The sequence below is a fragment of the Pseudophryne corroboree genome, chromosome 6, assembly GCF_028390025.1.
Source record: "Pseudophryne corroboree isolate aPseCor3 chromosome 6, aPseCor3.hap2, whole genome shotgun sequence".
Classification (NCBI taxonomy): domain Eukaryota; kingdom Metazoa; phylum Chordata; class Amphibia; order Anura; family Myobatrachidae; genus Pseudophryne; species Pseudophryne corroboree.
The window spans coordinates 193,559,025-193,572,557 of record NC_086449.1 but is presented as its reverse complement, the minus strand read 5'-3'; the positions used below and the strand labels follow the sequence as shown (position 1 = coordinate 193,572,557).

Sequence of the window (13,533 nt, the reverse complement as noted above, 5' to 3'; positions counted from 1 at the left end):
CTTTTTGCAGAAGGAGTTTTCCAGTGGGTCAGCAGTGCCACATTTTGCACCAGTCAAGAACATGTGTTTTTAGGTGCACTGGGAGGTGGTTAATGCTCAGTGATAAGCAATACAGGCTCTAGACAAAATGGACACTGTCAGATGGAACAGGAATATTCAGCAAGTGTGACTGAGCTGTTGTTCTGTGCAAAGTTATTAAAGGGATTTTTCATTCTATTTTGGAACTTTACTAAATCTCCTTTCCCGATAATAGTTATTAGTGGATGCTGTTCCTTTAGAACCCCCAGTATTCTCTCTCTTTAGCTCAGTAATGACACATATAGCACCTGCGACGCCACCAGGCTCTCCAAAGGAGATAAGATGGGACTCTGGTTCTAATTAAATGCCTTAGAGCTGCGGTGTCGGACCTCTCCTGCTACTTAGAATCCAGCTGGGCTGAAGTTGATCAGCAGAGGTCCTGGCTGCTTGTGAATCTCGGACCCTACTTAATAGAATGACCAGTGTAACTCTTAGGTTAGTGTCCCAACCATAGTACTTTTGTAAAAGGGGAGGTTTAGTAAGGGTCTTAGGTGGTGGGAAACCCCTTTTAACACGGTGTAATGTCCTGTCTTACAGCCTCAAGACATCATCTGCAGAACTAAAAAAGATTTTGGCTAATGGCCAGGTAAGCAATGCCCTTATTACATGCAATACACACGTTATAGTCATACATGTAGAAAGGCACGCAGTAGGCTATAGTTGTTTCCTATTTACATTAGACATTTTTGCATATTTGATATATCTTTAATGAGAACATTAGCGTACAGTGTTGTTATACAGATGTAGAGACAGAAATATATTCAACGTTATTAAGTACAGCATATAAATGTGCTGGGAATAATGGAGTATTTTCGTTTCTCCATTTTTCTGTACAGTGCTTGTCTTCTAAATATATCAAAGAGGAATCAGTTTTTTTGTTATTACTTTTAAATCCTTTCCATCAGTGAGGATTAGTAATCTGTTATTTGATGTTGGCAAATGTCTGCGGAAGCATTTATGTTATACCACTGAGTCTTGCTGACTTTTCATTCTCTCTTTAACTTACTGTTTAAATCTTGACATATTGCAATATCGCATCCAGCCTTTGGTAGGTGGCCCAGTATCGCAGGGTATGCAGCCTGAAAACCGGCACAATGCCAGATAGCGATCCTCTTGAAATTTATAGGCTCATGATCAGGCTTGGTGGTAAGTGTAAAATGACAGGAGAAATCCCACCCGCGTGTGGCCAGATTGAACAATAGTCACAGGACACCTTTTGGCATGAGTAAGTGCGGAGATACATTTAAAAAGAGATACATGACTAAAAAGTCAAACTCTCTACACCAAATGTTGTATGTTCACTGTTGCTTTATGTAGACAAGGCCTTGTGACATGTGACCGTCTTCCAGAAGATCTGAGTGGTGGGGTCTGTCCGCCAAAGTGATAGTGATAAATGAGTGAGAGCGTGTAGTTGGAGGGGAATGTGGATGCCACTGCTAACTAGTTTCTCTAGTTCCTACTCCAGACAGATGTGTTCAGCTACGTCAGAAAGATTCAGTAACCACAATGTGTCTGATCCTGCTTTGGATTTGACCTGGTCTTGCTTAGAGTAGAACTCGGTTCCCTGGAGGGAAAGGATAAGCCACAGCCCTACTATAAAAAATAGTTTCCAGTTTTGAGATCTCAGCTGTCTACCATTAATTATATCTGTAAACCTTGAATTACTTTATAGTGTTACATTTACACATCTGCTCTGCTGTTGTCTGGACCCGACTTTATGTTTGGTAGGTGCGTCTAGCGCTGGTCCGTCTTTACTGCCTGTAGTGGTGCCACGTGGGATTTGTGCATATGATAAACAGCCGTCTCCCTCTCCCAGCTCTAGGGAGGCAGCTGCCCGATGCTATCAAGCCTGCCTATTAGGAGCAATTGGCCAAGACATCTGTGTCACTGCAAATAAAAGGGTCTTATTGATTTCCTAACTGCTGCTCACTTCCCTTCCTTGTTCAGATGCTTGAAATCTTAATTATCTCGGCATCTTCCCTGCGTGACCCCCTCCAAGACTCATCGGCATTTCATGAATCAAGTTGTCATAGTTTAGCATGTCAAGAAGACAATTAAGCTGCCCCTCCTTTCTGCCTCTGTCCTTCATTCACCCCCTCCCACTAAACACACATCTATCACACTCTCACCATATACTCACACTGAACACTCCACCATCAGATATCAGTGAACTTCTTTCATTAATGGAAGAGTATTGCTCTCACTCCTCACGCCACTAATAAAAAGAAAGAAGACTCCATAGTGCATTCCACCATAGTCTTGGTTTAGAAAACCAATTTTTAGTTATCAGATTAATGACCAAAGTGAGGGTTTATGACGCATAAGCTCCCAGCAGCTGCAGGGTTAATACGAGTCCTTATTAATCATTAATAGAAAACGAGAAGCCATTCCTCAAGTTAATCAGATATTGACAGGCCAGGAATAGTGCTGCATTGATACAGGTTATGTGGTATAAATATTTATTTCTTTCCTGTCACTCTGGGTGAATACTGGTATTGATCCCTTATTGATAGTGTCAGTACTTGATAGGAAGCATTGTGGCTAGTGCACGGGAGAGTCCCTTTCCTTGTTCACTCTAAATTTACTCGCTGTGATTTGGGATACTCTGGGTTATGCAGAACTGTCGTTGGCACAGCCTAACCTGATCACTAACTAATGAACCTAACGTTAGTTGCATAGTGATTTGTTGCCATTGCCTTAAGCAAAACACAGTACACACAGATCTTATGCTGCTGAGAGAGAGAGAGCTATACTTACTAACTTATCAACTGCAAACGGCTCAATTTATCTCCGGACGCTTTCCCAGAGGTGGACAGAAATCTTGTATGTTCTCCTCCGTTGCGTGAGTGTGTGTGCTCCCCACATGCAGAGCTGTAGGCGTCTTTGTGCTGTGTCCACACCCTATCTGTACGCTTGGTTTGATTCTTATCATCATCATCGTCATCATCATCAGTACACAGTCGCATCAGCCTATACATGATGCACCTGGAAATAGACATATATTTACACTTCAGTCCAACTTTGCGTAGCCCGCATTTGTGTCCACACACCCACACCCACCACTTTTGATGCAGAGTTGTACACAAATACACTTTCGCTGCTGCGAATGTATATGCAGCAGTTGTGCAAACACATGCTAATGATGCCACCACCTGGATTTGTATTGAGATGCCCACCGGCAGCTTGGCTAATTCCAGCAACTGCTTACAAATATGCAGCATCGTTCTCCGATCAGACGATTATCAAATTTCTCGCGGCACTGTTGCCACACAGAATGGCCACAGGAAGTAAGACGCCAGAGACACTGCAGCTACATGCGGCTTTGTAGTGTCAGCCTCAACGATGCTCCCAAAATGCCTGCATTTTTGCCACCACTCCCCGTTACCTCCCCCAAATGGACCATGGCGGTCAATCATTTTGCTAATAAATTCACTTTGCATCCACCAAACCTACAAGAGAATGCCCCCCTAGTCATAAGTGTAGATGTGGTAGTTGCATACACTTTGTTCTAGAGCATGTGCAGTGCAATAATAAGCAAAGTGCTCTCCGCAGAAGAGCACACGTTCAGCTCTGCATCATCCCCTATATTTTTGAGTAGACCTGCAGAGAAGAAGCCATGTCTAACAAAAAAAAAAACAATTGTTGCCAACTTTCCTAAAATATTTAGTTTTTGAACGTCATTAGTAACTATTTCCTATGCTACAAGCTCCAGTTTAGGTTTAGTGGTCCTTTAAATCCAGTGATAAATTATTCATCACAGACTGTGCTACAATAAATTCAGTTCATAGTCTGTAGTCACAAGGCTTTTATAAAGCCATCATGGGGTAAATAAATAGCAATATTTGTGCAGGGATATGCTTGTTTGACTATAGCTGTACAACTGAATATTCTTTATTTTGATATCCATCTGTCTATCTGTAATACAGGTTTGCAATACCTAGTTTCCATTCCACAGCATTCCACAGCATTTTCAGCTACACTATTTTACATATATATATAGCTAAATACTATTGTTCTTGTATACGGGAAGATATTCAGGAGGGGACTGTAGACACTGTCGAGACATTATGGGTAGAAATTGCATGCGGGGAAAAGGGAATAAAAAAAGTTAGTATTGGGTGTATGCTATAGGCCGCCTGGTATCAACGCATCTGATGAGGAATTGTTACTAAAGCAAATTGAAAGAGCAGCAGGAGTAGGAGACATAGTAGTGATGGGAGATTTTAACTATCCAGAGATAAACTGGAAAAACGATTCATGTGATACTGCTAGGGGCAATATGTTTTTAAACACACTTAATGATAACTACTTAGTCCAACTAATTGAGGAACCAACTAGTTACAATGCAATCTTAGACCTGGTATTAACAAACAATGGGGATTTGGTATCAGGTATTATAGTAGGGGAACCCATAGGAAACAGCGACCACAATATGGTCACATTCAATATCAGTTTCCATAAACAGCCCTATACTGGCTCAACTAGGACTCTAGACTTTAGCAAAGCAAATTTTGAAAAGATGAGGGTATTTTTCAGGGATATTGAATGGGAAGGTTTGTTTTTAGGAAAAAATACTACGGAGAAATGGGAGGTACTAAAATTCCTGCTAGCTAAAAATACACTCAAATTTATTCCTATGAGCAGCAAAAAAAGGAATAAAAATCATAAACCGATGTGGCTTAACAAAAAGATTAAGGAACTTATGGGCAAGAAAAGGCGAGCATTTAAAAAATACAAATCTGACGGGGAAGCAGAGTCATTTCAGCACTATAAGGAATGTAACAAAATTTTCAAAAAGGAAATAAGAGCGGCTAAAGTAGAAACTGAAAAACTAGTAGCAAAGGAAAGCAAAGCGAATCCCAAAAAATTATTTAAATACATTAATAGCAAGAGATTAAAGAAGGAGAGTATAGGCCCTTTAAAAGACAAGTTGGGAGACTTAAGCAAAAATGATAATGACATAGCGGACACACTAAATGAGTTTTTTTCAACAGTATTCACTAGAGAGGACCCAATTCAGGGACTGACACACAATCTCAATAATGAGAATGTCCCACTGATAGGTACTTATTTAAGCGAGGAAGTAGTCTGTGACCGATTAAAACATTTAAAGATTAATAAATCACCAGAGCCCGATGGTATTCACCCAAGGGTTCTAATGGAGCTTCACTCTGAACTGGCAAAACCGCTATCTTTGATCTTTAAGGATTCAGTTATATCAGGTATGGTTCCCAAAGACTGGCGTATAGCGGAAGTAGTGCCTATATTCAAAAAGGGAAGTAAAGCTGAACCAGATAATTATAGACCAATTAGTCTTACATCTATAGTGGGGAAAGTGTTGGAAGGTATTCTAAGAGATAGTATTCAGAAGTTCCTTGAAGTCAATAAGGTCATTAAAAGGAATCAACATGGGTTTATGAAGGACAGATCCTGTCAAACCAACTTACTTGGCTTTTATGAAACAGTAAGCGCAAACCTAGATCAGGGTAAAGACGTGGATGTAATCTTTTTAGACTTTGCCAAAGCGTTCGATACTGTACCACACATGAGACTTATCTACAAGCTACAAGAATCAGGGCTAGGAAGCACAATATGCACTTGGGTCAAAAACTGGATAGATAATAGGGAGCAGCGCGTTGTGGTTAATGGATCTTTTTCAACTTGGACTGAAGTGCTAAGTGGTGTGCCGCAAGGCTCAGTATTAGGACCGCTATTGTTCAATATTTTCATTAACGACCTAACAGAAGGTCTAGAGAGCATGGTGTCAATTTTTGCAGATGATACCAAATTGTGTAAGGCTATAAATACAGAGGAGGATGCCGAGTCTCTTCAGAACGACTTAGTTAAATTAGAAGCATGGGCAGCCAAATGGAGAATGCGCTTCAACACAGAATGCACTGTGGTAACAAGAACAAAAATTACACCTACCTACTAAATGGGGTAAAATTAGGGGATTCTGTACTGGAAAAGGACTTAGGTGTCCTCATAGATAGCAAGCTAAGCAGTAGTACCCAAAGTAGGACTGCAGCAAAGAAGGCTAATAAGATATTAGCATGCATAAAATGGGGTATTGATGCTAGGGACGAGAGTATTATACTCCCGTTATATAAATCACTAGTGAGGCCACACCTTGAATACTGTGTACAATTCTGGGCACCGTACTACAAAAAGGATATCCTGGAGCTAGAAAAGGTACAGAGGAGGGCGACCAAACTAATTAAGGGCATGGAGACGATGGAATAAAAGGAAAGGCTTGAAAGACTAGGCATGTTTACATTGGAAAAGCGGAGACATCTACAAATATATAAGGGGACAATACACAGAACTTGCGCGTGACACGTTTTTTGTTAAATCAACACAGAGGACTCGTGGACACTCGCTCAGGTTAGAGGAGAGGGGATTCCGCACAATACGTCGTAAAGGCTTTTTCACGGTAAGGACAATACGTGTTTGGAATTCCCTGCCCGAGGGAGTTGTAATGGCGGAATCTGTCAACACCTTTAAGAATGGGTTAGATAAATTCCTAATGGATAAGGATATCCAGGGGTATGGTGCATAGTCATGCATTATAGTTACTATAAATAGGGATAAAATGCAACGGCTGACAGCAGCATCAGTCAGAAATTTTAGTCAAATCATCATGCATAGGAGACCACAAATAGGTTGAACTCGATGGACAATTGTCTTTTTTCAACCTCAGATACTATGTTACTATGTTACAAATCAGCTTGTATATAAGGCGGCTTGGTGGTCCGTTCATTAAACATTGTAATGCGGGTGATTGCAGTACGCCAGTGATTCCAATTTCAAACTGCAGATGGAGAGTAAATGGCCCTACACACTGGGCGATTTGTGCGATTTTGACGATGATCAATATGAATGTTGAACGATATCGTCCAAGTTGGCTTGCTGTGTTTAACGATGAAAAGCAACGATGAACGACTGCAGGAAAGCGCATTGTTCATCGTCGGTGCCTCCACACTAAATAATATCGCCCAGTGTGTTGGACCTATAAGAGTACTGCAAGTGCCGTTTTGATGCCATGAAAGTGCCTCTAGGGGACAGTGTATAGATTCACAGAGGAAGGACAAAGAATAGGTGCATCTGGGGGAAATGTTGTGTAGTAAAAAAGAAAAAGAAAAAAATGTAAGGAAAGTTATGCAGGCCAAGAAACTGAAATCAGACAATATGCTCTGAACTCACATCTAATGGTTATATTTATTTAATGTATTTATTATTTAACAGTTTCTTATATAGCGCAGCAAATTCCATTGCACTTCACAATTGGAAACAACAATGATAAAACAAACCTGGGTGATAACAGACAGTCATAGAGGTAGGAAGGCCCTGCTCGCAAGCTTACAATCTATATCCAACTATCTCTCATATCCTGTGGAACTGTTGGGAGATACACGCCATACAAACTATATTTTGAAAAACTGTAATGGTGCCCATACACTTGTGCGATGTCGCGTCGCGGGGCATCGCACCTGAACTGCCAAAGTGATTACCATGCGATCATGCGATAGATCGCATGGTAATCAGCACGTCACCGCCGAGTGGGAGCGGCCTCCATCCGCTCCCGGCAGGTGTCCATCGCACATCGCAGTGCGATATATAGCATGTGTTTTTAAAAACACATGCGATCGCACTGCGATTTGATAAATATTAAGTGCAGCACATACTATCTTGAGACGCGAGATTCGACCAGCGTGCCCGCGCATCGCGTCAAATGGTACCTACAATGTGCATACTATCTTTCGATTTCTCTCACAGATGTGGTCGAAATCGAAGGTTGGCACCGATAATCTCACAAGTGTATGGGCACCATAAATGTTTCAGTTATTTTGTTGTTTGTTGAAGAAGAAACTATTTATGGGGTGTTGGATATACGTTGGATACACTCCAATGCCTTACCATAGACATGGGATGTACATTTTGTTTACCTGCGAGTAGGCTAGTATATAGTCTAGTGATAAGCCTTATATTTATCTAGGTATTTCAGGTGGTAGACTTTCATACTTATATGCTGCTGTTATTATGAAGAATTAGCAGGAGCCTCCATGTAGTGTTGTAGAATGCAAGCATCGTTCTCTCTCCTTTTGACACTTTATTTAATGTGCAGGTTATAGCCATTTACTTAGATCTGTCTATCTATCTATCTATCTATCTATCTATCTATCTATCTATCTATCTATCTATCTATCTATCTATCTATTATCTATCGTGTCTAGTTTTGAGAACTTGTCTAACTGCCTAGTGTATTTTTTTTAGCAACCTTGTAACTGTCTATAAAACCCTTGTGGCGCCATATCAATAAAAGATGATGACAATACATTTAAAAATGTTATTGTGCAACACATGTTTTGGTATTGTCCACCCTCATCTTTGAGATGGTTGAACAGGTATATAAGAGTGGTAGAATGGCTTTAACACTGATTAAAGTGTTAATTGGAACATGATTAATCTTTCAATTACCAAATCATCTGTTTCAACCCTATAAAAACATTGTTTCTCTGACGTCCTAGTGGATGCTGGGAACTCCGTAAGGACCATGGGGAATAGCGGACTCCGAAGGAGGCTGGGCACTCTAGAAAGATTTATGACTACCTGGTGGGCACTGGCTCCTCCCACTATGACCCTCCTCCAAGCCTCAGTTAGATCTTGTGCCCGGCCGAGGTTGGATGCACACTAGGGGCTCTCCTGAGCCCTTAGAAAGAAAGTATAGATTTAGGTTTTTTATTTTCAGTGAGACCTGCTGGCAACAGGCTCACTGCAGCGAGGGACTAAGGGGAGAAGAAGCGAACTCGCCTGCTTGCAGCCGGATTGGGCTTCTTAGGCTACTGGACACCATTAGCTCCAGAGGGATCGACCGCAGGCCCAGTCCTTGGTGTTCGGTCCCGGAGCCGCGCCGCCGTCCCCCTTACAGAGCCAGAAGCAAGAAGAGGTCCGGAAAAACGGCGGCAGAAGACATCAGTCTTCACCAAGGTAGCGCACAGCACTGCAGCTGTGCGCCATTGCTCCTCATACACACTTCACACTCTGGTCACTGAGGGTGCAGGGCGCTTGGGGGGGGGCGCCCTGAGCAGCAATAAAAACACCTTGGCTGGCAAAAATACCACAATATATAGCCCCAGAGGCTATATATGTGGTAAATACCCCTGCCAGAATCCAGAAAAAAGCGGGAGAATAGGCCGCGGAAAAGGGGCGGAGCTATCTCCCTCAGACACACTGGCGCCATTTTCTCTTCACAGTGCAACTGGAAGAAAGCTCCCCAGGCTCTCCCCTGTAGTTTTCAGGCTCAAAGGGTAAAAAAGAGAGGGGGGGCACTAAATTTAGGCGCAATATTGTATATACAAGCAGCTATGGGGGAAAATTCACTCAGTTATAGTGTTAATCCCCTCATTATATAGCGCTCTGGTGTGTGCTGGCATACTCTCTCTCTGTCTCCCCAAAGGGCTTTGTGGGTCCTGTCCTCAGTCAGAGCATTCCCTGTGTGTGTGCGGTGTGTCGGTACAGCTGTGTCGACATGTTTGAGGAGGAGGCTTATATAGTGACGGAGCAGATGCCGATAAATGTGATGTCGCCCCCTGTGGGGCCGACACCAGAGTGGATGGTTAGGTAAAAGGTATTAACCGACAGTGTCAACTCCTTACATAAAAGGGTGGATGACGTAACAGCTGTGGGACAGCCGGCTTCTCAGCCTGTGCCTGCCCAGGCGTCTCAAAGGCCATCAGGGGCTCAAAAACGCCCGCTCATTCAGATGGCAGACACAGATGTCGACACGGAGTCTGACTCCAGTGTCGACAAGGTTGAGACATATACACAATCCACTAGGAACATCCGTGACTTGATCCCGGCAATAAAAATAATGTGTTACACATTTCTCTATCGTCCTAGTGGATGCTGGGGTTCCTGAAAGGACCATGGGGAATAGCGGCTCCGCAGGAGACAGGGCACAAAAAGTAAAGCTTTTTCCGATCAGGTGGTGTGCACTGGCTCCTCCCCCTATGACCCTCCTCCAGACTCCAGTTAGATTTTTGTGCCCGGCCGAGAAGGGTGCAATCTAGGTGGCTCTCCTAAAGAGCTGCTTAGAAAAAGTTTAGCTAGGTTTTTTATTTTACAGTGATTCCTGCTGGCAACAGGATCACTGCAGCGAGGGACTGAGGGGAGAAGGAGTCAACTCACCTGCGTGCAGGATGGATTGGCTTCTTGGCTACTGGACATCAAGCTCCAGAGGGACGATCACGGGTACAGCCTGGATGGTCACCGGAGCCACGCCGCCGGCCCCCTTGCAGATGCTGAAGACAGAAGAGGTCCAGAATCGGCGGCTGAAGACTCCTGCAGTCTTCAAAAGGTAGCGCACAGCACTGCAGCTGTGCGCCATTTTCCTCTCAGCACACTTCACACGGCAGTCACTGAGGGTGCAGGGCGCTGGGAGGGGGGCGCCCTGGGAGGCAAAATGATTACCTATAAAGGCTAAAAATACCTCACATATAGCCCTAGAGGCTATATGGAGATATTTAACCCCTGCCTAATTTTTCTAAATAGCGGGAGACGAGCCCGCCAGAAAAGGGGCGGGGCCTATCTCCTCAGCACACGGCGCCATTTCCTCTCACAGCTCCGCTGGTCAGGACGGCTCCCAAGTCTCTCCCCTGCACTGCACTACAGAAACAGGGTAAAACAGAGAGGGGGGGGGCACATTTATGGCGAAAATTTGATATAACAAAGCAGCTATAAGGGAGCACTTATTATAAGGCTATCCCTGATATATATATAGCGCTTTTGGTGTGTGCTGGCAAACTCTCCCTCTGTCTCCCCAAAGGGCTAGTGGGTCCTGTCTTCGTTAGGAGCATTCCCTGTGTGTCTGCTGTGTGTCGGTACGTGTGTGTCGACATGTATGAGGACGATATTGGTGTGGAGGCGGAGCAATTGCCAAATATGAGGATGTCACCCCCTAGGGAGTCGACACCGGAATGGATGCCTTTATTTATGGAACTACGGGATAGTGTCAACACGCTAAAGCAGTCGTTTGACGACATGAGGCGGCCGGACAATCAATTAGTGCCTGTCCAGGCGACTCAAACACCGTCAGGGGCTGTGAAACGCCCTTTGCCTCAGTCGGTCGACACAGACCCAGACACAGGCGATGACGGTGACGAATCAACCGTATTTTCCAGTAGGGCCACACGTTATATGATTTTGGCAATGAAGGAGGCGTTACATTTAGCTGATACTACAGGTACCACTAAACAGGGTATTATGTGGGGTATGAAAAAACTACCTATAGTTTTTCCTGAATCAGAAGAATTAAATGACGTGTGTAATGAAGCGTGGGTTGCCCCGGATAAAAGGCTGATAATTTCAAAGAAATTATTGGCATTATACCCTTTCCCACCAGAGGTTAGGGAGCGCTGGGAAACACCTCCTAGGGTGGACAAGGCGCTAACACGCTTATCTAAACAAGTGGCGTTACCCTCTCCTGAGACGGCCGCACTTAAAGATCCATCAGATAGGAGGATGGAAAATATCCAAAAAAGTATATACACACATGCAGGTGTTATACTACGACCAGCTTTTTGTGGTACCGAAGCCGGATGGCTCGGTAAGGCCTATTCTAAATCTGAAGTCCTTGAACCTGTACATAAAGAAGTTCAAGTTCAAAATGGAGTCACTCAGAGCAGTGATAGCGAACCTGGAAGAGGGGGACTTTATGGTATCCTTGGACATCAAGGATGCGTATCTCCACGTTCCAATTTACCCCTCACACCAGGGGTACCTCAGGTTCGTTGTACAAAACTGTCACTATCAGTTTCAGACGCTGCCGTTCGGATTGTCCACGGCACCTCGGATCTTTACAAAGGTAATGGCCGAGATGATGATTCTTCTTCGAAGAAAAGGCGTATTAATTATCCCATACTTGGACGATCTCCTAATAAGGGCGAGGTCCAGAGAACAGCTAGAGATGGGATTAGCACTGTCTCAAGAAGTGCTAAAACAGCACGGGTGGATTCTGAATATTCCAAAATCCCAGTTAATGCCGACAACTCGTCTGCTGTTCCTAGGGATGATTCTGGACACGGTTCAGAAAAAGGTTTTTCTCCCGGAGGAAAAAGCCAAGGAGTTATCCGAGCTTGTCAGGAACCTCCTAAAACCAGGAAAAGTGTCTGTACATCAATGCACAAGAGTCCTGGGAAAAATGGTGGCTTCTTACGAAGCAATTCCATTCGGCAGATTCCACGCAAGAATTTTCCAAAGGGATCTGTTGGACAAATGGTCAGGGTCGCATCTTCAGATGCACCTACGGATAACCCTGTCTCCAAGGACAAGGGTGTCTCTTCTGTGGTGGTTGCAGAGTCCTCATCTATTGGAGGGCCGCAGATTCGGCATACAGGATTGGATCCTGGTGACCACGGACGCCAGCCTGAGAGGCTGGGGAGCAGTCACACAAGGAAGAAACTTCCAGGGAGTATGGACGAGCCTGGAAACGTCTCTTCACATAAACATTCTGGAACTAAGAGCAATATACAATGCTCTAAGCCAGGCAGAACCTCTGCTTCAGGGAAAACCGGTGTTGATCCAGTCGGACAACATCACGGCAGTCGCCCATGTGAACAGACAGGGCGGCACAAGAAGCAGGAGTACAATGGCAGAAGCTGCAAGGATTCTTCGCTGGGCAGAGAATCATGTGATAGCGCTGTCAGCAGTGTTCATCCCGGGAGTGGACAACTGGGAAGCAGACTTCCTCAGCAGACACGATCTTCACCCGGCAGAGTGGGGACTTCATCCAGAAGTCTTCCACATGCTGGTAACCCGTTGGGAAAGACCAATGGTGGACATGATGGCGTCTCGCCTCAACAAAAAACTGGACAGGTATTGCGCCAGGTCAAGAGATCCGCAGGCAATAGCTGTGGACGCGCTGGTAACGCCTTGGGTGTACCAGTCGGTGTATGTGTTTCCTCCTCTGCCTCTCATACCAAAAGTATTGAGAATTATACGGCAAAGAGGCGTAAGAACGATACTAGTGGTTCCGGATTGGCCAAGAAGGACTTGGTACCCGGAACTTCAAGAGATGATCACGGAAGATCCGTGGCCTCTACCTCTAAGGAGGGACTTGCTTCAGCAGGGTCCCTGTCTGTTTCAAGACTTACCGCGGCTGCGTTTGACGGCATGGCGGTTGAACGCCGGATCCTAATGGAAAAAGGCATGCCGGAAGAAGTCATTCCTACTTTGATTAAAGCAAGGAAAGAAGTAACCGTGCAACATTATCACCGAATTTGGCGAAAATATGTTGCGTGGTGCGAAGATCGGAGTGCTCCGACGGAGGAATTTCAACTGGGTAGATTCCTACATTTCCTGCAATCAGGATTGTCTATGGGTCTCAAATTGGGATCTATTAAGGTTCAAATTTCGGCCCTGTCGATTTTCTTCCAAAAAGAATTGGCTTCAGTCCCT

General features: G+C 44.3%; 1 protein-coding gene across 2 annotated transcripts in view; it reads left to right on the top strand.

Moving 5' to 3' along the window:
- The window catches only part of MAP2K5 (mitogen-activated protein kinase kinase 5), a 270,085-nt gene that overhangs the window by 71,847 nt on the left and 184,705 nt on the right, over nt 1-13,533 (top strand). For both annotated transcript variants that reach the window (XM_063925546.1, XM_063925547.1), the window contains exon 7: nt 616-664. In XM_063925546.1, coding sequence (XP_063781616.1) covers nt 616-664 — 49 coding nt within the window. The remainder of the gene's footprint in view (nt 1-615; nt 665-13,533) is intronic.